At 39.4% G+C, this 25,629-nt stretch overlaps 1 protein-coding gene and 1 long non-coding RNA gene across 2 annotated transcripts in view; both read left to right on the forward strand.

The window, feature by feature from the left end:
• Positions 1-465: 465 nt before the first annotated feature.
• LOC134632949 (integrin alpha-M-like) overlaps positions 466-25,629 on the forward strand; it is a 41,338-nt gene continuing 16,174 nt past the window's right edge. Inside the window, exons 1-15 of the mRNA XM_063481831.1 lie at positions 466-502; positions 4,844-4,946; positions 5,139-5,242; positions 5,696-5,766; positions 6,275-6,389; positions 10,780-10,907; positions 11,002-11,147; positions 11,452-11,602; positions 12,049-12,199; positions 12,417-12,490; positions 12,661-12,781; positions 13,334-13,473; positions 13,918-14,064; positions 14,162-14,374; positions 14,473-14,606. Coding sequence (XP_063337901.1) covers positions 466-502; positions 4,844-4,946; positions 5,139-5,242; positions 5,696-5,766; positions 6,275-6,389; positions 10,780-10,907; positions 11,002-11,147; positions 11,452-11,602; positions 12,049-12,199; positions 12,417-12,490; positions 12,661-12,781; positions 13,334-13,473; positions 13,918-14,064; positions 14,162-14,374; positions 14,473-14,606 — 1,835 coding nt within the window. The remainder of the gene's footprint in view (positions 503-4,843; positions 4,947-5,138; positions 5,243-5,695; positions 5,767-6,274; positions 6,390-10,779; positions 10,908-11,001; positions 11,148-11,451; positions 11,603-12,048; positions 12,200-12,416; positions 12,491-12,660; positions 12,782-13,333; positions 13,474-13,917; positions 14,065-14,161; positions 14,375-14,472; positions 14,607-25,629) is intronic.
• Positions 2,029-3,954, forward strand: LOC134633362 (uncharacterized). The gene is made up of 4 exons (XR_010094722.1): positions 2,029-2,110; positions 2,932-2,980; positions 3,146-3,208; positions 3,608-3,954. It is a non-coding gene; the product is annotated as an uncharacterized LOC134633362 (long non-coding RNA).

The following is a 25,629-nucleotide window of genomic DNA, read 5'->3' on the forward strand; positions in this document are numbered from 1 at the left end:
ATTTCTTTTACAAGAAGAGGCTTTTTTTAATCATACTATGGTCAGTGGGAAAGATATTGTAATCTGGTCAAATGTGTGTGTGTGTGTGTGTGTGGGGGGGGGGGGGGGGGGGGGGGGGTTGGCTATTGATTATTCTAATTATTATTCATGATTACAGTAATTTCATCTTGTGGCTCCAAAAGTAATAAACTTCCAATCTTGTTTATCATATTGTTTTTATTGTTTAATTAAAACCAAGTTGATGGTTTTTTAGATAAAATGTAAATGACACCGCCACAGTGTTGTGTAGCATCAAAGAGACAGTGTTGCTACTGTAGCTACTCCTACATAAGAGTTCCTCTAACTGACTGTCTTAGCTTTGAGAGGTTGCTTTTTGAGTTCTGCATTTTTGATTTCAGCTCACATTATCAGCAGAAGTAGGTTCATGTTCATCTATCATTACCCTCGTTCCTTGGGAGTGTCAAAATGGACTGGATAATCAGTGCTACATTATTCTTGTCAGGTAAGACAAATTGGTGCCTTCAGATTTTTTCTCAATTATTATCAATTATCAATGTCTGCAAACAGTAGAGATATGACTGGCATTTTAATTTCTGGTAAATACAGCAGAGACACATTTTAAATTTAAAAAAGTACAGTGAGTAGTATTAACCTTTTCATGCATGAATCATGACAACTTCAATCAGGCTTTTTTTTAAATTATTTTTATCTTTAGGCATCAAAAAAAAGATTTTTGAACTTCATTTTTTAAACATGTACTTTTCAAAGAGGTTTTTACATGTTCACTTAGATGGGCAACTGATGTGTATGGAGTGACACATCAGTGTCCAGTAGAGTGGTTTATGTGCAAGTAAACCATCAACACTGACACAAATACAAGAAAACAGCCTTTGAATAGCTGTCCACTGTATTGAAATCCACTATGCGTGAAAGGGTTAAGATCCAACATTGATTATTTGTTATTGAACCTATATCATCTCGAAATACTTTTGTAATGCTCATTTCCTTATATTTTATCCCCTGTGAACCAAACTACCCTCTGAAATGTGTGATAAGCTCAGTGACTGTATGTGTAACTTCTGACTGTAAAAATAGGTTCATTACTAAGATGTTTCTCTGTTATAGAAGTGTACTGAGTGAAAAAGTATTTCATAAGTCGTCATTATAAAAAAATAAATTCTTAATTATTAACAAATGATTAAACTTGATTAAAACAAGCTGAAATAATCCAAAAATAATCATTGTATGTTTATGCAGTCATTATATATACCTGCCTGTTTTGTTGAGGTCTACAGAAAATGTGAGGCTTACTTACTGTATGGTATTCTGACATTGCACCCAACTTTCCTACTGTGGTTATATTTGATATTTAATGTAAATAGCATATGCAAGAGTGAATAAATGCTGAGGGGAATCTATGAGAGTCTTGTATTTAACTCTTGTTAACGCCATAACAAGAAACAGAAGTTGAGTCTCATGTCTTATGCTGATGAGGTATAAATATTAAATATTTTTAGATTCTGGAAACTACAAAATCATGAAGCTGCTGCTGTTGTTGTTGAATACACGGCATACGCGGCATGCAGAAAAACAGGAAATTAAAAAAAAGTTAGCATTATACAGTGTCATACTGACTGCTTTTAACATCTAAAAAAAAGGAAGACTTTGTTTAACAGAAATAAATAACTTATACTGAACAAAGACTTTGTTATGCATGGTTGCAGTGGTATAAGATTTTCACTGTACAGTAATCATATCACACTGTAAAATGTAATATTGTGTTTAATTAAAAATATTAAATAGGCTGAACTCAATTTTTATCAATTTGTTATTAGAACTCAATTTAAATAAGTTACCAGTACTTTTTATGCAAAAATGCTGATAAACTCGATTAATTTGAGCTGTCCTAACTTAGAAAAACTAAGTAAGCTGGAAGTTTTGCTTCTCAGGGCGGAAGGATGAAAGATGTGTTTTGAAAATGCCACGTGACTACCGTCCTCCTCCCTCGCGGATCAGTCCGCATGTTCATGGCGCCAGCATTTGTTATGGAATATATTGAGCAAACCTGGAGATATTATTGTTGTCATTGCTGTGGATCTTTACTGACTTGGTGAGTAAATGTTTACTCTTATTCAAACTGATTTTGTGGCTTCTCTTAGTTTAGCACCAGGTTTATAATCTTGCTAGCTAGTTAGTGTTAGCCTAGCGTTGCTGCTGCCGCTGGGCTCATGTTACTTAAAAATTAACACCACAGCCTTAAAAACCTTACATAAAACTATGTCGGTGAATTTTTTTGTTGATTGTTTGAAATAAATAAGTGAGATAAGAGCCCAGACAAAATTCTTTGGGAGGTGCAGCCGTTAGGGGTGGGGTGGGTGTGGGGGGTGGATAACGGAGCTCTCCGAAAACGTGGAAGCACTTTTGCAAATATGTGATATTTTGATAAATCAAGTAGATATTTGAGCATTACTCAGCTACATTCTCGCCTGAAAATATCTTAAAAGGTTATTTTGTGACCCAGAAAGGGTAGTCTGGTGAAAAAGAGGATCGCATTTGTCGGCTGCGGTTGTCGGAGCCTGTGCGTACTTGTAAGCGCGGCAATGGCGGAGGAGCACTGCTGAAAAACGTATTACTTTTTCTGGGTCACAAAATAAACTTTTAAGATATTTTCAGGCGAGAATGTAGCTGTGTGAATTTCAAATATCTGCTCGATTTATCAAGACATCACATATTTGCAAAAATGCTCCGACGTTTTCATGCTTTGTGGCAGCTTTAGAACATCTGTGGCATCTATTAATGTCAAATCTAGCCTTTATTTAACAACATAAGCAAACTCTATGTTACAATGATTGCACAGCCATTAAGGATCAAATCAGTTTCTGAAAAATGTTCTGTTTTTTCTCCCTCTGCTTGCTTCTTACTGTCTTTGAGGCTCGGGACCAGCACTCCTGTTGTTGGACAGGAAGACATCAACTCAGTGGTAAGTATTTTGGTTTTCCAATATATTAGCAACTGTCAGTGACATTTATATTAATCAGGCTGAACTTTAATCATACTTTAGATCAGCCTGTTTTACTTATTGTTTTGTTTGTGCTTTGGTTTGGGGAAGTTGTTTCTTTACTGATCTTTTCCTGTCTGTTATTAGACTTGAGATATGACTGCACTGTGCTGTTGCTGTGACTCCAGTTAATTCTACAAGACATGCTGTGTAAGTAAACAAACAACAACAGTTTGGTCTGCATTTCTTGAAAGTTCACATCCCCCAAACTTAGTTTAGAGGGTCTACACTGTATATAGTGAAGTCTGCAAGTTTTCTAACAGCAAAATTTGTTTTGTGCCCAAATCATTTTGCACATCATTAGAATGAAAGTTATTGCCCATGTTTGCATAGCCCTTTTTAAAATGATGCTTTCATGACAATATTGTGTGTTGCGTGGTGGTCACGGCTATCTAGACTGAGAATTTGGGACATTGAATGTCACCTCTCCGGTGGGGAGGGAGCCTGAGATTGTCTAAATTGGAGTCTGTTTTATACCAAATGCAGAAAAAAATGTTTTAAGAAAGCAATTAAGTTCATGTTCCAAAAAATATGATTGTTTGCTTGCAGGACACCAGGAGAGATGAGTCCTCCATCACAGATGGTGTGGTCAGTGAAGGTGGTCACCTGCAGGTTCAAGCTCATTGCATCTCCAACCCACATCCACTGCCACTGTACTTAAGGGAAGTTAAAGACTTTCTTCTGCACCTACATTTGAATCACCTCGATCCATGACAGTCATTCAGGCAGTAATGCCTGGACTGGAAACAAGCCATCCTTAAAATAATACAACATTCCAGCTCCTGTGTTGGAATGAAAAACGAATGTGTTGTTTAAATTAGAGACTGCACTTGTGACAGAACAATAAATATTTTATTTTGATTATATAAATAATGTAAGTACAAAACAAACTTGTGGTAGACCTAAACTTATTTTCAGAATAATTACATCTGAGACTTTGTTTCATTGTAAGATTATAACAGTGATGGCAATATAATTGTTTGTTGTTCAGCAGAACAGTGTCCAGTATGTTGGCTGTTGTACTTTGTTGTGTTTGAAAATAAAAGTTGTGCTCATTTTAACATCATTACAAAAAGTGTTGTTAATTATTTTTAGTCATAATCAGGTTACCACAAATTGTTTTTTCATTTAGTTGAACTTGAAATGTTTGTCAGTAGGTTAACTATTAGTATTGTACAGTCAGAAATATCAAGTTATTCTTAATGCTGCAGACTTGCAATGTATAAGTTGTCCTAACAGTCATCCTAAGTAAGCTTTACTTAGTTTTTTTGAGGCAACGAGTTTCCATAATTTTTTTGAGTTCTGGGAACTAACACGGCTGTGTACATTTTGAGTACAGTGTACTCAAAATGAGTAAGTTGCCCTAACTTGGTCATCTTACGTAAACTTGATCCAATTTTTTTGAGTTCTGGGAACAAATGAGCTTGTACAGAGTACTCAAAATAAATACGTTGTCCTAACTTAGTCATTTTTAGCTAAGCTTTACTCAATTTTTTTGAGGCAACGAGTTTCCATAATTTTTTTGAGTTCTGGGAACTAATTAGATTTTACAGTGCAGAAAATGTTTAAGTTTCTGTATTGATATGTGACTTTGGCGCTTCCTAGTGTTAATGAAAGAAACCTACAGTTAAGAAAAGAATTAAACCAACTCATCGACCGAATAAGTTGCTTCTTACTCTTATACTGCATATAAACAATCATAATTAGAGATGCTATAATGACATTATCATTCTTTACAGTGGCTTTAAATAAGATTATTGATGTTCTTCCTTCTTTGATTCTCAGTATTAAATGCTGCACTTTGTTTCAATATTGATCCTGTGGCTTGGAAGACCCTGAGTAACTCTGCTGCTGGTTTTGGCTACCAGGTGGTGCAAAGACAATCAGAGTAAGACAGAACAAGGATTATTATGTTGAATGCTGAGTGTTAACCAACACGATTGTTTAAGATTACTGCTGTTATTTGAACTACCACCTCTGTTATGCCCCACAGCAATAAATACACAAGCATACAATACTTTGGAATGGAACCAAAGTTTGCTCTCTAGACTAACATCATTGTCTGCATTTATTTTCCTAGTCTGCTCATCAGTGCTCCACTGGAGCAGTATTCACAAAATGGAAGGGGAGAAATATTTAGGTGCAGCACCTCTGCCCAAAACTGCCAAAATATACAATTGCAAGGTAGGTAACCACTAATTTCTAAACATCTTCATGGGATGTCCTACTGTATAACTCTTGCAGTAAGTATTTTGTGATCAATAATGTTTTCTACAGGTCCTGGCACAGCCTTAAAATTTTATATTCACTCACCAATTGACTTAGTAAACCAATAAAAAAATTCTAATTTTCAAATTTTTCAGAGTTTTAAAATGAAGTAATACTGAAATTGAATTCTGTTTTTCATCCCTTCTTGTTGAAAATGTGCCTGACAAAGGGATGTTAACACTATCGTGTTTATCTCTTGTTTACAATATAAAGTTAATGGAGCTTTTGATAGCTATCATGGCAAATAGGGAAGTGTTTTATTTATTATTTATTTTTATCTTATGATGCTTTTCAGTCATTAGTTTCACTTGTTTTCTTCCTTTCTTCTTTTATGATCATTTTAACAAATTTCAAATGCTTTCAATGCAGCACCAGGTTTTGCAGTCAACATGTCTCTTGGTTTGGCAATGAAAAGTGATCCCACAGCACAAAACACTGTGGTGAGTTTACAAACTGCGGCTCATAATCCTGTCTCCTTTTTGTCTCAGAGATCTTCTTATAATGAGAAAATTCACAGCCCCCCAGAGACTCAGTTGATGTTTTGGGTACAATAACTTTGCCATATTTAAATCATGAAAATGTTTATTCTTTATACTTTTGAATTTTCCTCCTAAATTATAACTACTTACATAAGACACAGGACAAATACATGGATGTATAATGTATTGAGGAAATTAAGGGGGCTCTTCAATGCTGGAAAAATAATTATGTTTAAAAAAAAGGATTAAAAGGACACATTTCTATACTTTATACACTTTGAGGACCTTTAATATGGAACATTTTATGGTAATGAGGAAAAATTGGCATGGTTTCTTTAAACAGATTAAGTTAAAAAAAATCAGCAGATTCGGACAATGATTTTTTTTAATTTACATTTTTTTGTGATGTTTGATCATATATGGAAAGAGCCACTGACATGAATGATAACTTGACTTTGTCTCCTCTCAGGTGTGTGGTCCCACCATTCCAAAGGACTGCAAAAGTATCACCATGTACAATGGTGTGTGCTTTGAGATAGACCCTTCTAATAGATTTGGACCACCTGTACCTTCTTCTCTTGAAGGTAATGGTAAATTTAATTTGTATGTATTTTTATGTACATGTAATCGTTAGTCCTAGTGCCTCATTAACAACAAAAAAAAAACAAGCTCCAAAAAACATGTGTATTTCATACCTGAATGCAGTGTTATAACAATCTCTGTGCTTGCATGATCTCTAAATCTTAATTAGAAATAATTTGTTAACATTAACAAGCAGTGAAAGAGATTCTAAGATCTGTTGTAGTGGCTCAGTGGCATTCCCTGGACTGACACTATTCCTGTCTATCTTTATACTAGACAGTATAAAATTGCTATAACGATTGAGTTCAGAGACTAAATCTGAGCTTGAATGCAAATGAATCTATTACACTTGATGAAACCTAAGTCTGTCCATGAGCTCCACGGCCACTGTCTATCAGTCCAACACAGGGCTATACTGTCAGTTCACCACAGTACAACAAGCTAGCCTCTTTATGCTTCATAAAACTACCCAATATTTAAATAAAACATTTGAATAACACAAAGTAAGAATACAGTTGATTTTACAGGATGTTTTGCGATATGAAAATACATAATTAAAACACAAGTGTCACTGAGCAGTCCTTATGTTTAAATGTAAACTCTCTTCTTCATCTCCTGAGTCCATCTCTGAGTGAGTTATCTTATACTATAAATATACTGTGATACTGTTAAAGCACGAACATGCTTTGAAAATGTTAGGAGAGGAAAGTTCAGGTATTTGTATAAAAATGTAGGCAGTGTAAATATGAACACTTCACTGAGTTCTTTTGATTCCTCAGAGGCATCTGATGGAAGACAAAACACTGCTCAGCAGACCATTTAACACTTTATTTCTCTTTCACATTACTTCTAGAAGGGAGATGCGTCCTGCATGACACGTTGCCGCGGATCTCAAAATGGTGGTGCGCCCCTAACAGTTTTATTATAGAAGCTCTCTCATTCTAGTCTAAACAACAGTGTCTCTGTAACTTTCCACTAGAGATGGTCAGAATCAGAATCAGAATCAGAAAGGGTTTTATTGCCAAATGTTGAGCAGGTTTACAACATTAGGAAATTGCTGCGGTACTTAGTGCAAACATACTGTCATATAACGCTTAAATAGACATAAAAATAAGAATTAAAAGTGCTAAGTAGATAGATATATACATGAGTGCAGGTGGTGATCAGTGCCAAACATGCACTGATCACATGCAGTGAACACAGTGTAGGGTCATGTGTTAGTGGTGGGAACAGTCATATGGTTATTGTTCATGAGTCCAACAGCAGAGGGGAAGAAACTGTTCTTATGGCGAGAGGTTCTGGTGCGAATGGACCGGAGCCTCCTGCCTGAGGGGAGCAGGTCAAACAGACTGTGTCCGGGGTGAGAAGGGTCAGCTGTGATCCGAGCTGCACGCCCAACAGTGTCCTGGAGGTGTACAGGTCCTGCAGAGATGGAAGTCTGCAGCCAATCACCTTCTCAGCAGAGCGCACAACACGCTGCAGTCTCTGTTTGTACCTGATAGTGGCTCCAGCGTACCACACGGTGATGGAGGAGGTGAGGATGGACTCGATGATTGCGGTGTAGAATTGCATCATTGTCCGTGTTAGCAGGTTGAATTTCTTCAGCTGCCTCAGGAAGTACATCCTCTGCTGGGCTTTCTTAATGACGGAGGTGATGGTGGGCTCCCACTTCAGGTCCTGGGTGATGGTGGTACCCAGGAAGCGGAATGAGTCCACAGAGGTGATGAGGGTGTCAGTCAGGATGATGGGGGGGAGTGGGGCTGTGTGCTTCCTGAAGTCCACAATAATCTCCACTGTCTTCTGGGCATTCAGCACCAGGTTGTTGTGGCTGCACCAGGACACCAGACGTTCAACCTCCCTCCTGTAGGCAGACTCATCCCCGTCCGAGATGAGTCCAATAACGGTGGTGTCATCTGCAAACTTGATTAGCTTGACAGACTGGTGGGTGGAGGTGCAGCAGTTGGTGTACAGGGAGAAGAGCAGAGGAGAAAGAACACAGCCCTGAGGGGAGCCGGTGCTGATGGTCCGGGAGTCCGAGACATTCTTTCCCAGCCTCACATGCTGCTTCCTGTCCGTCAGGAAGTCAGTGATCCACCGGCAGATGGGATCAGGCACATTCATCTGGGAAAGCTTGCCTTGGAGATGGTCTGGAAGGATGGTGTTGAAGGCAGAGCTGAAGTCCACAAACAGGATCCTGGCGTAGGTTCCTGGGGAGTCCAGATGCTGCAGGATGAAGTGTAGAGCCATGTTGATAGCGTCGTCTACAGGCCTGTTGGCTCTGTATGCAAACTGCAGGGGGTCCAGGAGGGGAGCCGTGAGGGTCTTGAGGTAGGAGAGAACCAGGCGCTCAAATGACTTCATGACCACAGATGTCAGAGCCACAGGTCTGTAGTCATTTAGTCCAGTGATCCTAGGTTTCTTGGGGACAGGGATTATAGTAGAGGACTTGCAGCAGGCAGGCACATGACATGCCTGCAGTGAGGAGTTGAAAATGCCAGAAAACACTGGGGCCAGCTCGTTTGCACAGTGTCTGAGGGTGGCAGGAGACACATCGTCTGGGCCAGGAGCTTTTCGAGCATTCAGGCTCTTAAACTGCTTCCTCACATCTGCTTCATGAATATGAAGAGTTGTGGTGGGAGAAGGTGGTGTGAAATCCTCCTTGGTGTGGGGTGTGGAGGGAGGTGTTGTAGGTGAAGTGTTTGATGGTGGTGATGGCTCTATGGAGGGGGGAGAGGTGGGGGAATGAGCGTCCAAAGTGTCTCTATTGTTGGGGCCGTTGAAGGTGTGAAGGCTGCTTGATGGCTCGTCAAAACGGCAGTAAAAGTCGTTAAGGGTGTTGGCCAAGAGCAAGTCATCAGTGGAGTGGGGGTTTTAGGCTTGTAGTTGGTGATATTCCTAAAACTTTTCCACACAGAGGCCGAGTCATTCTCTGAGATCTGCTGCTGCATCTTCTCAGAGTGCTGATGTTTAGCAATGTCCACTTCTTTAGTGAACCTGTACTTGGCCTCTCTGTAGCAGTCCCTGTCTCCGCTTCTGATCGCCTTTCTCTTTTCCAGCCATAGCTTTTTGAGTTTAGGAGTAAACCAGGGTTTGTCATTGTTATAACTCACCCTGGTGCGTGATGGCACAATGCTGTCCTCACAGAAGTGGATATAGGAGGTGACAATGTCCGTAAACTCGTCCAAGCTGTTAGAAGCAGCCTTCATTGTGTCCCAGTCTGTACACTCCAAACACATGCGAAGCTCCTCCACAGCCTCGTTGCTCCACAGTTTTTTAGTCCTCACGACAGGTTTGGAGAGCTTCAGCCTCTGTCTGTACGTGGGGATCAGGTGGACCATGACGTGGTCAGAAAGTCCGAGTCCCCAAGAGCAATAATGAGAGAGTCCGGGAGTCCTCTTATCTACATTTTCCCAGGCAAGCATGAGTGAGAGTCTGCAGCTTTCTACTCCCCAAGGACACATGGTCTAATGCCTTTATTTTTCAGGGCTGTGTCCACTTAGTACTACACTATATAACTTTATAACACGTATTATTAATAAAAAGCATAGCATTATTAAGGCACTGCAAATTATATAATCCCAACAGCAGTAAAAGTAAAAATTTGTCAGAAAAATAAATGCTCAATTAAAGTTGGTAAGTTACCTGAAAATAAAGTTATGAATATTTGTGAATATTTATTTATGATATATTTGTATTTTGTTACTTTCCACCTCTCCCCTTATGTCATCAACACTGAAATTTGTAGCCATCTCCACCATTTTTCACCTCCTGGCACATCAACTGAAATCAGCTGATTGTAGCAATGCTGCCTATGATTGTAACACAAATGTACAGGAAGAAAAAAAGCCCACCTGATGCTTTGTTTTTCTGATCCCATATCTTGCATTTATTTTAAGAACCTTTGTAATACATGTAACAACATAACTGTAACTGTAGTGTGATTATTATATATTGAATTTAGTAATCAGATGAGTTACAAAATTTAGCATGTTATATTTCTGCAATACGAAGCAATTTCATGTACACTACATGTACAAAATGTGCAAATGTACAAAATCACTCTCAAGTACCTAAAAAATAAATGTAAAAAAAAATTAAGGCTTTAGTAAAATCCCTATAAGCACTTTTGGATCAAACTCATTTGATTAATTATTTAATCTGAAAGTGAGTGAGATTTATGATTTTAAATATGATTACATTTATTCATGAAGTACATACCCTCTCAATTTTTTCAAGAGGACATCAAAGAGAGGTTTGTCTAAGTATGTAGTATTCATAGTAGATTTACTGAAATGTTGAGAATCCTTTTGTTTGCATGATTAACGTGTGAGGGGAAAAATGATAAAATTAACCCATAAAAATAATTTCATTTTAAATCCATGTCTTTGATAGTGTGCTCGTCACAAGTAGACATTGCCTTTCTGTTGGATGGTTCAGGAAGTGTTTCTAGAGGAGACTTTCAAACAATGAAGAAGTTTGTGAAAGATCTAATCCAGTCATTTCTCTCAATTGATGCACAGGTGAGACAGAATAATTGCATTCTTATTTGAATTGAGCTTCATAATTCATGACAATTTCATATGTTTGAAATATTATTTCTTCCTTTTTTTGCAGTTTTCTGTTTCCCAGTTCTCACGTTCACCGCAGGTTCATTTTTATTTTAAGACATTTTCCTCATCTGGATCAGTTGCGACTGACATTGATGGAATATCTCAGCAAAGGGGAGCCACTTATACTGCTAAGGCCATCAAACATCTTGTGTAAGAGATGTCATGATCTTACTGAAGCACTAAATTTAACTCATTGTCAAGACTTCCTGTTCAGATGATTTTTCTGTGAATCTGACCACACTAAGTACTGTGTGGGCTGACTAATGCAAGATCTTCAAAAGAGATAATGTACATAGACATGTCCTTTGAAGGCTAAATTACAATACCAGCAGAGCTGCATCAAGAATGGAACATGGTGAAATACTAATAGCACATGCAATTTACCCCGTGAGTCCAAGATGTTTTGTGTTGAAATTTGTTTTGGTTTTTTTCTTTTTCTTCTTTTCTTCTTCAGGGAAAATGTTTTCACATCACACGGAAGGTCCAGACCAGATGTGAAGAAGGTCTTGATAGTAATTACTGATGGAGAATCTAATGACAGGAGTGATCTGGGAGGTTCAGTGCAGCTTGCAAAGAATAAAAACATTGTTCGATTTGCTATTGGGGTAAGTCCTTCCATTATTTCAACTTGCAGAATGTGGAGTTGCACACTGATAATGTCTTTAGGTCAGACTACAGTTACATGATGGTATGCTAATTGGAGAAAATAGCTCAGTGACCCCACTGTGTAATTTTATGTGGTCTGCTACTTCATTGCTAAGTTGCTGTGCTTCCTAAATGCTCCACTTTGAAATAATACAGTTAATCATGGAATATATAGAAAGGATGAAAGTGACCCATTCTTTCACAAATTCTTTTAAATACTGTGGAAAATGCAATTATTGCCAGTTCAGGAAGCTTTTTACAGCATGAGATAAATGTTAACATGGATTTGGGTTCTAATCAAAGTTCAGAATATGATGCCTCTTTTTAAATTTCATTATAAGGGGGTGAAAAAGTTTAATAACTGTAAATTATTAACTCAAGCATATGTTTTCCCAACAACCCCTAGGTGGGGAACGCATTTACTCAGTACGCAGCAAAACGAGAACTGGACACCATTGCATCGTCTCCCTCAGACAAACATGTGTTTCAAGTGAAGAACTTTAATGCACTTGAAATAATAAGACAGAATCTGCAGGACAAAATCTTTTCAGTTGAAGGTACAAACAAATTTATTATTATGATTTGGAAAAATTCCTGTAATTGCTACAACAATTAAAATTGATTACATTATATTAAATTCTCCTTTGAACTGCTCCTTCATTAATATAATTATTATGATTATTATTATTACTTGAAGCATAATCAAAGAATAACTTGTGAAGTGAAATGGAGTTTGATTTGTTTTATCTTTTATCATCTCACTTATTTTGACAGGATCTCAAACCAGTGGACAGTCACTGAAAATGGAAATGTCTCAAGAAGGATTCAGTGCAGTTTATGTGCCTGAGGTGATTAAAACTATCTGAAACTCACCAGACAGTCTAGTCATTGAAAAAAAGTCTCACATGTGCCTTTGTGCCACTTTTTATGATCTAAAAGCAAATATACAATTATATAGTTAAATCAGTTTAATAAATTGTATATAAAATGGATTTTCTGTTTTCTGTCTACACTGTAGGGAATTCAGATGTCTATTGTTGGTGCAAACCAGTGGAAGGGAGGCTACGTGCAATACACAACAGGAGGCCAGAAGGTGAAAACATACGAGGACGTGTATTTGGAGCCTGACAGTTATCTTGGTAAGAAATACAGTTTTATCTGTCCTGTAGCATCTTCACTGGCTCCTGGTCAAATATCGCATCAATTTCAAAATACTCTTGTATACATTTAAGGCTATTCATCATCTCTCCCCTCCATATTTCTCTGATCTGGTTCAGATCACCATCCCATCTCAGATCCTCTTCTTCTCTTTCTCTCTCCGTCCCCTCTCCCCGTCTTGCCACCATGGGGAGCAGGGCATTCAGCTGCTCTGCTCCTCGACTCTGGAATTCCCTACCTCCTGATTTAAGAAATATCACTTCCTTCTCTCACTTTAAGTCCCAACTCAAAACTTACTTGTTCAAAATAGCGTATCCCGCATAATCTCTCCACTCTGCTATTTTAAATTTGTTTTACGTCTTTTATTATTCTGCTGTGTACAGTGTCCTTGAGTGTTCAAATAAAATGTATTATTATTATTATTATCAATCTAACTCATACACATGTGTTCAGGCATACTTTTGGAAAATGGACAAAATTTAAAAGGAGGATGAATCTTAATCTGTCTTTCTCTTTGAATACCTAAATCCTAGGTTACTCCATGGCAATTGCTAAAACCCAACATGGCTCTCTGACAGTTGTTGGTGCTCCAAGATATAAACACAGAGGAGTTGTGGTCGCTGTTAACAGAGAAAGCTTTGAAAACCAAAAGATTGAGCCCTTGTTACCACAGGTATGTATCTAAAGCTAGACATATCTGAATGTTCTGAAAATGAAAATCGTGAACTACATATAAATTATTTTCTGAACTTAAAACTGTTGTCATTTTTCTTCATATCTGTTTAGATTGTCATTCATCCAGGTCATGGTAGACTAGGGGCCTGGGAAGAAAGAAAACTACTTCTTTAAGTTTTGTGAAAACATTTCACATCTCATTCAAGAGGCATCTTAAGTTCTAAAACCAAAAGGTGATGAGTCAATGATCCTCTTATAGGACAACCCCAACTAGGGTTTAAATACCTGGGGCTCTCAACATTTTAGCTTGAGAACTGAAGAGACCTCTTGGATGAGAGGTGAAACGTCTTAACAAAACTTAAGAAAGTTTAGTCACTTTCTTTCCAAGCTCCTTAGATTTCCTTTGTGATTTTTTTCATTTAATAATTTGTTCCTTACACAGTATCAGACTGGTGAATATTTCGGGGCAGAGGTGTGTACCATGGACATAAATAATGATGACATTACTGATCTAATCTTCATATCAGCGCCAATGTACATGGAGCCTGATAGAGAGGGAAGAGTTTATGTTTGCAGATTAACTGGTTTGGTAATTCACAGTTTTATCTACTGCAATTAAATTTATCAGTTTTTTTTTGCCAGGTTTTAATCATGTGATCCTGAAATATTCACTCTCCTGCTTTTAGTTTGTGGAGTGTAATTTTGATGATCCTTTAGTACTAAGAGGACATGCAGCTGTCAAAGGAAGGTTCGGCTCTTCTCTTGCTGTACTGCCTGATCTAAACTCAGATGGATTCAGGGATTTGGCAGTTGGAGCACCTTTGGAGAATAATGGTGAAGGTAGCATCTACATATTCCATGGTGAAGGAGGAGGAAGAATCATTCCTACTTACTCACAGGTACACGACATCAAAGAACTCACAAAGATTATTAAATGCATCTATTATGCAAAGCCACACTATGCAGAGTGATTAATAAAATATTTCCATGTGCACAGAGAGTTACTGGCTCTGAGGCCCAGTCAGGACTGAAGTTCTTTGGTTTATCAATCAGTCAGTCGTCTTTTGACCAGAGTGGTGATAAACTTCCTGACCTAGCTGTGGGTTCAAAGGGTACAGTTGTTTTACTGAGGTAAGTCCAAGATAGTCCATGTGCAACCCTGATGATCGTATTTGTGTGCAAAAGTTTTGGTCTGTTTGAAAAGTCCTTATTATATGAATAGCATATTTGTTTTATATAACCATCAAAGTATTCATGATAAGAGATTTAGGATTTTCAATTGAATACATATACAGTGGTCCTTCGTTTATCGCGGGAGTTTCGTTCTAAAAATAATCCGCGATAGGTGAAATCCACGAAGTAGCCACCTTTATTTTTTACCATTATTATTGATGCTTTAAGGCTGGAAAACCCTCACACTACACTCTTTATGCACTTTTCTCAGGCAGGCACGAACATTTTTTTTTTTTTTTTGCCAGTCCCGTTTGGCTCTTTTGCCATCAGAATTGTTGTCTAAAGGCAAAGAAAGATGCCGAACGGATTTACTTTTCCAAATGGACCAACCCAGCCTTGTCGTATTGGTCTATTTGATTCGCCTTTTATTGTTTATTTTATTTTAACCTGCTAAATACGGGACAGACTTGACTGAGGAAAAGAAAGGGGAGAAAGAAAGAGGGAAAGAAAAACAGTGGGGAAGAGGAACGGTGATAAAGGTAAAAAAAAACCAAAAACCAACAAAACAAACAGACAAAAAATACATATATCAATCACCTGGATCACCTGTTGAGAAAGAAAAAAGAGAAAACAAGCAGAAGAAAAAAAAGAGAAATATAATAAGGTAGGAGGTAGGAGCCAAAAAGGGTGTAGTTTTTGTGTGTGAGCACCCGTGTGTACACCTGTGAGCATGAACGCGCTTGTATTTAAAAGGTTCCTTCATGTAATGATCTGTTAGAGGGTGTGGGGAACCACAGCCCCGTCCTCCAGGGCATGAAGCAGGTATGGTGGAGATCAAGACTCCAGACATCCAGAGGTCCTCAGAACACAAGAGACCAAGGAAGACCAACAGAGGGGCAGCCGCGCCACTATCCCAGAAAGAGCTGAGGAGAGCCCCAGATGAGGGGTCACTCAGCAGCCGCGGAGCAGAAGCCAGGGGGGTTTGCAGTGATGTGTACCGCCCCACAGAGCCCGGGACAACCCACCCAACCCCACCACAGAGAAAACTGCACCCACCCCGTCATCCACTCATCTTCCAGACTACACAAGACAATAGACGCCCAGGCTGAGATCTTCCTCCACCTTTCCTATATCTCCCTCTCCTGCAGAGTGAGTTCCTGAAGAGAGGAGACCTCCTGCAAGATGTAACAGCCTCCCCCACCAGTTGAAGAGCCCCCCAGATGGCTCGATTCACTGGCGGCACTCGGCGCCAGGGCTGGGCCCCCATAAACCCACCCACCCGCAACCCCGGCGACACACCAACCAGGACCCAAGCCCCTAAGGCCCAGCCAGGGCCCCAGCCCAGAGACGGAGCACCCCCAGAACCCCACGCCCGTCCCGGACCCACCCAGGGGCAGCCAGGCTACCAGGTCAGTAACCCACATCCGTCAGCACAGACCCTCCCCTAGCCCTGCTGCACGCAGCCACGAGGAAACCGTCACCTAAGAGCCAACAGAGCCCTTAATAGGCCATGACCGCAACCCCGGGTTGAGCCCTCCAAGAAAGACGCTCCTGGGGAATCCCCCGACGCCCCAAGCCTGTCCCTACCCCCACACCAATCACAACAGCGAAGGTGGGACCAAACTATGACCCCCCACCCCCACTAGGTGATAGAGCTGATCAAAGGAGCCCAGAGCAATTGATCTGATGTGGTGGCAGAGGCTGTATCAAGACTAATGTCATCTATTAGATAATTTCTATATTGGTTTGAATTAAGATTATTTTTATTTTTCCAGTTCATGAGGACTGTTTTCTTGGCTATGCATAGGGCAGTAAAAACCATATGGGCTAAATTCTTTTCTGTAGTGACATTATCTAAGCTGCCCAACAAACACACTAAAGGGGAAGTTGGAATGTTAAATTTCAGACACTTTGATAAGTCTTCACATATCTCGCGCCAAAACTTCAGAACTGGTGGACAAAACCAAAGAGCATGGATATAATTGTCCGGTGTATTGGTTTGACAGTGTGAGCAGTTGTTGGTAGACGTAAAGCCCATCTTGACCAGTATAGTGCACTCTATGTAGTATTTTGTATTGAATTAATTGAAGACTGGGATTTCTAATTAAATGAAAGGTTTTTAAGCATATCTGAGACCAGAAGTTTTGGTCTAAGTTAACTGATAAATCCGCTTCCCATTTCGCAGTAGGAAGTGATATTGATTCATCTGTTTTAGAAAGCATTCTGTATATTTTGGAAAGTAATTCTGGGTTTTAAGAGTAACAAACTGTACCACACTTGGTGGTGTTTGTAGTTCAACTTGACCGGGTTTAAATTTCTTTTTTACTATGGATTTAATTTGTTGATATTCTAAAAATCTTTTCTTGTTGATCCCATATTGTGTAACTAGTCTGTCAAATGGAATAAATTCTGTTCCTTCTAATATATGTTCTAAATATTTGATTCCTTTACCACTCCAATCTGGAAAGTTTATCATATTATTGTTTTGTAATATATTAGGGTTGTTCCAGATAGGTGTACGTTTGCATGGGATTAATGAAGACTCTGTCAACTTCAGAAACTCCCACCATGCTGTCAGAGAGGAGCTAATGTTGACGCTTTTGAAGCATTCATGTCGTTGGATGTTTGAGCTGATAAATGGTAGATCTGAAATCTCTAGATTATTACAAAGTGCTTGTTCTACATCTAGCCAAGGTTCATCTAAGGGGGTATGTTTTAGCCATCCTGAGATAAATTAAAGCCAGTTGGCTAAGAAGTAGTGCTGAAAGTTAGGTAGTTCTAATCCTCCTTTATCCTTGGTCTTTTGTAGTGTTTTTAAGCTTATACGTGGGGGTTTATTTTTCCAAAGGAATTTGGACATATATGAATCTAGAGATCTGAACCAATCTTGTGGCGGTTTAGTTGGGATCATTGAGAATAAATAATTTATTTTTGGTAAGACCATCATTTTTATAGCGGCAACCCTTCCCATGAGTGATATGGGTAGACATTTCCATTTAGCCAGATCGCCTTCTACTTTCTTTAACAGTGGGATATGGTTTAATTTAGTCAGATCTGCAAGCTTGGAAGAAACATTAATACCTAAATATTTTATATTTCCCGATTGCAGTGGTGTAGAAGAAGAATTATGGAAGGAGCAATTAATCAGGAGGACTATAGATTTTGACCAGTTAATTGAGTAATCTGAAATTCTTGCAAAAGAGTTTATCAATTCAATCACCCCAAAGAGATTGGTTTGTGAGTTTTGGAGAAAAAGTAACACATCATCCGCATAAAGGCTGATTTTATGTTCTGCGTTCTTGCATTTTATGCCCTTAATTCCTGTATTCTGTCTAATTGCTGCTGCTAGTGGTTCAATAAAAATTGCAAACAGTGAAGGGGAGAGTGGGCATCCCTGCCTGGTGCCCCTCAGGAGACAGAAGCTGGAGGATGTTTGGTCATTTGTTTTGACACAAGCTGTTGGGGAATTGTACAATATTTTTAACCAGTTAATGAAAGAGGTTCCAAAACCAAATTTGTGTAAAGTTGCAAACAGAAATTTCCAGTTAACTCTGTCAAACGCTTTTTTTGCATCTAAAGAAAATATTGTAGTTTCGATGTTTTTACTGTATGAGTAGTCTATCAAATTAAGTAATATATGTGTATTTGTTAATGAGTGCCTACCTTTTATGAAACCAGTTTGGTCAGGATGAATTAAGAGGGGGGTTATTTTCTCTAGTCTCTTCGAGAGAGCTTTGCAGATTATTTTAAGGTCTACATTTATAAGGGATATTGGACGATAGCTTGAGGGATATACAGGGTCTTTGCCTGGTTTTAGCAGGAGATTAATGTTTGCAGAATTCATATTTGATGGAAGTCTGCCCTTTGATTTCCAACAACGTTCTGTAAAAAAACTGGTGCTAGAATCGTCCAGAATTCTTTGTAGAATTCTGCAGGAAAATCGTCTGGACCTGGAGCCTTATTATTGGGCATGCTTATCAGGGCTTCCTGGAGTTCACCTGGTGTCAGTGGCGAATCCAGTGCCATTGCTTGAGTGTCTAATAATTTTGGAAGAGTAATGCTGTCCAAAAACTGGTCAATTTCTTTTTTAGATGTAGGTCAATCTAAATTTTTAGATTTAGGTTTATTTGTGGTGAATACAACATTTTATAGAAATCCCTGAAAATGTTGTTTATTTGTTTCGGGTCATATATTGTGTTCCCAGATGAGTCTTGAACAGCACATATAGTTGTTTTTTATTTATTTTTTTTTAGCTGGTTTGCTATAAATTGACCGGATTTATTACCATGTTCATTATTTTGTAAGCGAAGTCTTTGTACTAAGAATTTTTTTTTTTTTTTTTATCAATTATCTAATTTAATTCTAGTTTTGTTTTGTGTATTTTGTTCAATGTTTCCTGATCTTGGTGGGACACGTAGACTTCTTCTAGGGATTTGATGGTTTTTTCTAACTCCTGAATATTTTTGTTTTCTTCTTTCTTTTTATGTGATGAGAAAGAAATTATTTTACCTCTCATCACAGCTTTCCCTGCTTCCCATAGAACAGGTGCTGAAGTTCCGGGACTGTCATAGTAGTCTAAATATAGAGTCCATTCTTTTTTAAAATATTTAATAAAGTCTTCATCTTTAAGCAGTGATGTATTAAATCTCCAGTTTTTACTTGGCGTAGTATTATTCTTGTGCATTAGTGTTAAAGATACAGGAGCATGATCGCTGACAGCTATAGGGTGAATCTCAGTGTCTGAAATGTCACTCAGCAGTGAGCTGCTGACCAAAAAATAATCCAGACGAGAGTAGGAGTGATGAACATGTGAGAAGAAAGTATATTCCTTACTGTTGGGGTGAAGGGAGCGCCATGCTTCGCAAAGGCCAAAGTCGTTCATATACTGTTTGATTACATTTGTGGACTGCCAATTACGCTGAGTTCCTGCTGTATTGAGCCTATCCATTTCTTCATTTAGTCCAAGGTTGAGGTCGCCTCCAAGAACAAGTGTGCCATCTAAGTGTTCAGAGAGTGCACTGAAAAAACCGTGAAAGAATGAGGGATCATCAACATTTGGACCATATACACTTACAATACATAGCTTTTTATCAAGTATAGATAGTTTAATGATTAAGAATCTGCCCTCTGGATCTATAACTGTATCGAATACTGTGAAATTAATATTTTTATGTATTAAAATTGCTACTCCGCTTTGTCTAGAATTATAACAAGATGAGAACACATTAGGAAACTCAGGTGTTTTAAGTTCTTTTAAACCTCTAAGAGGTCTGTGGGTCTCTTGTAAAAGGACAACATCTGCCTGTAGTTTTTTGAGTTGGTTAAATATTTTTAACCTCTTTTCTCTGGAGCCAGCTCCATTTAGATTCCATGTAACAAACCTTAGTGCACCCATAGATGTCTGTGTATAACTAGGGGTGTACGCTGCAAAATTGCACAAACAAACAATCCGCGAAACAGCGAGTCCGCGAAAGGTGAACCGCGTTATAACAAGGGACCACTGTATAGGGTAAAAAGGGTATCTATCAAATCATATTACTGGAGATACTATGTCAGACGGAATGGTTATGGCGTCCACCTGAACGGCAGCAAGACCTCGAGCTCCGACCTTAACATCCTTTAAGTACGCCTAAACAGCCTAAACAGCGGTTAAAAGTCAACCTTTTAGTGGCTTCCTCTCCGACCCAAGCATCTGCTCCGATCTAAACAGCTAGGATGCCGACTAAACATAGGTTTAAACCTAAAACAGCCGGAAAAGATGGATCAGACGGCGCTGCTAGCAATGAACTTGAAACCGAGAAGATGGAAGGAGCTAATGCTAGCGCCCAACAGACCGAGACGAGTGTTTTGGCCGCAATTCAGTCGCTGAAAACACACTTCACTGCTCAACTGCAAGAAGTTATAACATCAAACCAAGAAATAAAAGACGCAATTGGAGTGTTTTCAGAGAGGCTTACCTCAGCAGAAACTCGCATTAGTAAAGTTGAAGACGACGTCTCTTCCCTTACAAGTAAAGAGGCTTCCCTTCATAAGAAACTTCAGGAACTCCTGCTAAAAGTGGACGACCTCGAAAACAGAAGTCGGAGATCCAATCTGAGACTCGTCGGATTACCCGAGAATACTGAACAAGGGGAAATCACAATATTTTTGCAAACCTGGCTGCTTGACGTTTTGGGATGGGACGTGTTCCCATCCCCACCCATCATCGAGCGAGCACATAGGCTACAAGGCCGAAATACCCCCAAATGGCCCACTCCGTGTGATCATCATAAAGTTCTTGAATTATCAAGACAAGATGAGGGTGATGAGAGCGGCACGTCTGAAGGGAAAAATAACACACAACGGACATCAGGTGATGTTTTTTCCTGACCTGTCGACGGAGGTCCAGAAACAGCAGAAACAATACAACCAGGTAAAACAGCAACTCCGTGAACTGCACATAAACTTCGGATTGATCTTTCCAGCAAAAATGAGGATTTTCCACCACGGCAACAGGCTCCTCTTCCACACACCAGCGGAGGTGGAAGATTTCATACGAAAACTCCGGCAACAAAACGAGGGATAAATTCACGCCCACTCCGAATCACTACCACATCTAAAATGTGTAATTCTGATGAACAATCTCTGCTCGGACTTACAGCGGCTCTTGGTGTACAGGTATGATATAGATGGCCTTAGATATGTTATGTTTAAATTTTTTCATTTATATACATTACGTGGCCACTTCTTTAGTTAATATGGTTGGATCTAAGTTTGAAGCTTCAAATCAATAATAGGACGCTTTTTCAGCTCCTTTTCATGGATCTGATGCATAACCAAGCTGCAATGACTTTGGGGGGGAAAGTTCTGAGATCTAGACTGATGGGAGGTCTCTGGGTTGTTTTTTTTGTTTATAAGAGTTTGTTTTTAAAGTGCAGTGTTCTTGAAATAATAATTTGTGAGTTCCGACAGGGGAGACGAGATGTAATTAGGTTCAGGCTACTAAGGGCACAAACTGTATGAGTAGTTATCCAAATATTGAAATAATTTCCTGGAATGTAAGAGGCCTTAGGAAATGTATTAAACTGAAAAGAGTAATGGATAGAATTAAACAATATCACCCAAAGATAGTCTTTATTCAAGAAACACACTTACTTAAATTGCCTGGATAAGGAGGAAATGGCCAGGTCAGGTTTTCTCTAGCCACTTCTCAACACATGCTAGAGGAGTGGCAACACTCATTCATAAATCATTGCCCATGTGTATTAAAAAAAAACATCTTTGATCCTGCAGGGAGATTCATCATCCTACAATAGTTAATTTAGTTAATTTATACGGCCCTAATATTGACGACTCCAGCTTTTATAACAATCTATTCCTCTCTATTGCAGCCCTTCACGGTGAGATAATCGTTGGGGGGGACTTTAATTGTACTCTAGAGCCTAAGCTTGATAGATCATCAGGTTTAGACAGTGTTATACAACACTTTATGTCTGAATTCAACCTTAAAGATATATGGAGATTAGAAAATCCAACAGGGAGAGAATACTCCTGTCACTCAGCCAGTCATAATAGATTATTTTCTTATTTCAAACTCTCTTGTCCCCAGAATTAACAGCTGTTCATATAAAAGTGTGCTTATATCTGACCACTCATTAACCACGCTTAACTTTTCAGCTATAACAGCTTTTAGACGTAATCCTATTTGGCGTTTAAAACCACACTGGTTGCATAATCAAAAATTCTTGGAATATGTAGGCAAAAATATTGATGACTATTTGTACTTTAATAAATCCGAAACTACAGCCTCAGTTAGATGGGAAGCCTTTAAGGTTTTTATACGTGGGCAGGTGATAAGCTACACCAAAAACAAATCAAATTAAAGCTGCAAGCAGCGTTATGAGGGCCCTCGCACCCCGGCACGTCCAGCCACGCCCAACACCTAAAACTAGCACGTCCGATCTGATGTCACATTGATGGAATTCATGCATTTAACCACCAGCTAACATTTCATCTCATTCAATCATGATTATAGTCATCCCACTAGGTGGCGCTCTAACCATTAATGACAAATGGCATAACAAACATGTGCGAGCTCGAGTCTCATCATGCCTGCGACATTTGGGAGAGATTGGACATTGTGTTTTTGAGTGACAGCAGATTACTGCTTTTTGGCGAGTGATTGAAACTCCACGTGCCGCCATGACCATCCCGTTTCCCTGAACGTAAAAAGCTTCGCAATTTAACATCACAAAGGTCTTTGGATTCCACACACTGGAGATCGCGTAAATCTGATGAAATCACTTGGAGCAGTTCGTCAAAGTATGAGGCCTGAAAAGAAGGAAAATTGTCGCCAAAATTACACATTAATTTCAAAATGGCTGACTTCCTGTTGGATTTGGGATATTGCTCCAAGAGACTTTTTTGTACATCTTGATATCTTCCATAAGCTTACCAGGTTTCAGAGTCATAGATAAAACACAGAGCAGGGACTGTTGTTTTGAAATTTTGTAGGGGGCGCTGTGGAGCCATTTTGCGCTATTCAATGAAAATGGTAAAATAACAAGAAACCGCTCATCACATTGGAGGTGTGCGTCAAATTTCAAGACATCTTAAACTTTCCAAGCCCCTCAAAAGCCACTTCATCTTTCATGGTGAACCGCGTTGCCACCAGGGTGCGCCGTTCAGTTTAAAGTCACAATTTTCTCACTGAAGCATCACGAGGGACTGATCGTGATATTCACCGCTTTTGAAATGGCCACTATGAACCTGTGAAAATCAGTGCAACAAAATATAAGACATGACATTTCCTGTTGCCACTAGGTGGCGCTCTGCATATTCCTGACAATGGGCACATCAATCTGTTCAGGGCGGGTCTGACATCATCCCTGTAAAGTCTCGTACTGATCAGTCTGGATTTCATTGAGTTATACTAATTTGTTTCTTCATGGCGAGACATCAAAGTTCGCCATGCTGCTGGGGTCACATCCTTTTGTGAAAACTCACAGTTTTCACTGTAACCCAAGACCAACTGCTTAAGGCTTTCCTGGAGAAATTTGAGGCTTTAGATGTCAACCATAACAATACTGTACCCCAAAGTGTAAAACATGACATTTCCTGTTCCCACTAGGTGGCGCTGTCCCTGGTGTCAAATATGGCAGTTGAAATATGTTCAGGGGTGGAGCCTTATCATATGTGTGCTCTTTGGTCAAGGTCGGACCATGTATGAGGGAATGACAAATAATACGATTTTCATGGCGAGTCATCGAAATTCGCCGTGGCGCCACGGCCTCACAGTATCGCGAAAACTCAAAAGCTCCGCAATTTAACATGGCCCAGGTGTGTAGTTGAAACTGACCAAAGATGAAGCTTATACGCCCAAATCCCAAAGAGGAGTTCGAAAAAGTTCGAGGCATGGAAATGGCAAAATTAGAGCCAAAATGTCACCTTCACCTCTACATTGCGGACTTCCTGTTGGGTTTGCGTCAATGGGCCCACTGACTTTTTTGTTCGTCTTGGCATGATACACGTGTGTGCCAAAATTCATACATGTAGCTCAAACGATGTGTTCGTAGGGCTGCATTTAACAAGGCATAGGTGGCGCTCTAGAGCCATTTCCCAATGCTCATATGTAAAACCATTAAAATACAAAATTTTTCACCAGACCTGACATGTGTGCAAAATTTCATGAGTTTTTGAGCATGTTAAAGCCCTCAAAAAGGCAATTCATTTCGGTAAAAAAAAAAAAAAAAAAAAAAAAATAATAATAATAATAATAAACGGAGCAGATACAATAGGGCCTTCGCACTCTCGGTGCTCGGGCCCTAATTAAAGCTGCAAGCAGCGATATGAGGGCCCTCGCACCCCAGCACGTCGAGCCAAGCCCAACACCTAAAACCAGCGCTTCCGATCTGATGTCACATTGATGGAATTCATGTATTTAACCACCAGCTAAAATTTCATCTCATTCAACCAATATTATAGTCATCCCACTAGGTGGCGCTCTAACCATTACTGACAAATGGCATAACAAACATTTCCGAGCTCGAATCTCATCATAACTGCAACCTTTGGGCGAGATTGGACATTGTGTTTTTGCGTGACAGCAGATTACTGCTTTTTGGCGAGTGATTGAAACTCCACATGCCGCCATGACCACCCCGTTTCCCCGAACGTAAAAAGCTTCGCAATTTAACATCACAAAGGTCTTTAGATTCCACGCACAGGAGATTGGGTCAATATGATGAAATCCCTTGGAGGAGTTCGTCAAAGTATGAGGCCTGAAAGGAGGGGAAAATGTCGCCAAAATTACACATTAATTTTAAAATTGCTGACTTCCTGTTGGATTTGGGATATTGCTCCAAGAGACTTTTTTGTACATCTTGATATCTCCTATAAGCTTACCAGGTTTCAGACTCATACATAAAACACAGAGCAGGGGCTGTTGTTTTGAAAATTTGTAGGGGGCGCTGTGGAGCCATTTTGTGCTGTTCAATGAAAATGGTAAAATAACAAGAAAGCGCTCATCACATTGGAGGTGTGTGCCAAATTTCACGACATTTTAAACTTTCCAAGCCCCTCAAAAGCCACTTCATTGTTCAATGTGAACTGCGTTGCCACCAGGGTGCGCCCTTCAGTTTACAGCCTCAATTTTCTCACTGAAGCATCATGAGGGAGTGATGGTAATATTCACCGCTTTTGAGGTGGCCACGATGAAACCGTGAAAATCAGTACAACAAAATGTAAGACATGACATTTCCTGTTGCCACTAGGTGGCGCTCTAGGTATTCCTGACAATGGGCACATCAATCTGTTCAGGGCGGGTCTGACATCATGCCTTTAAAGTCTGGTACTGATCAGATTGGATTTCATTGAGTTACACTAATTTGTTTCTTCATGGCGAGACATCAATGTTCGCCATGCTGCTGGGGTCACACCCTTTCGCGAAAACTCACAGTTTTCACTATAACCCAAGACCAACTCCTTAAGGCTTTCCTGGAGA

The sequence above is a fragment of the Pelmatolapia mariae genome, linkage group LG8, assembly GCF_036321145.2.
Source record: "Pelmatolapia mariae isolate MD_Pm_ZW linkage group LG8, Pm_UMD_F_2, whole genome shotgun sequence".
NCBI lineage: Eukaryota > Metazoa > Chordata > Actinopteri > Cichliformes > Cichlidae > Pelmatolapia > Pelmatolapia mariae.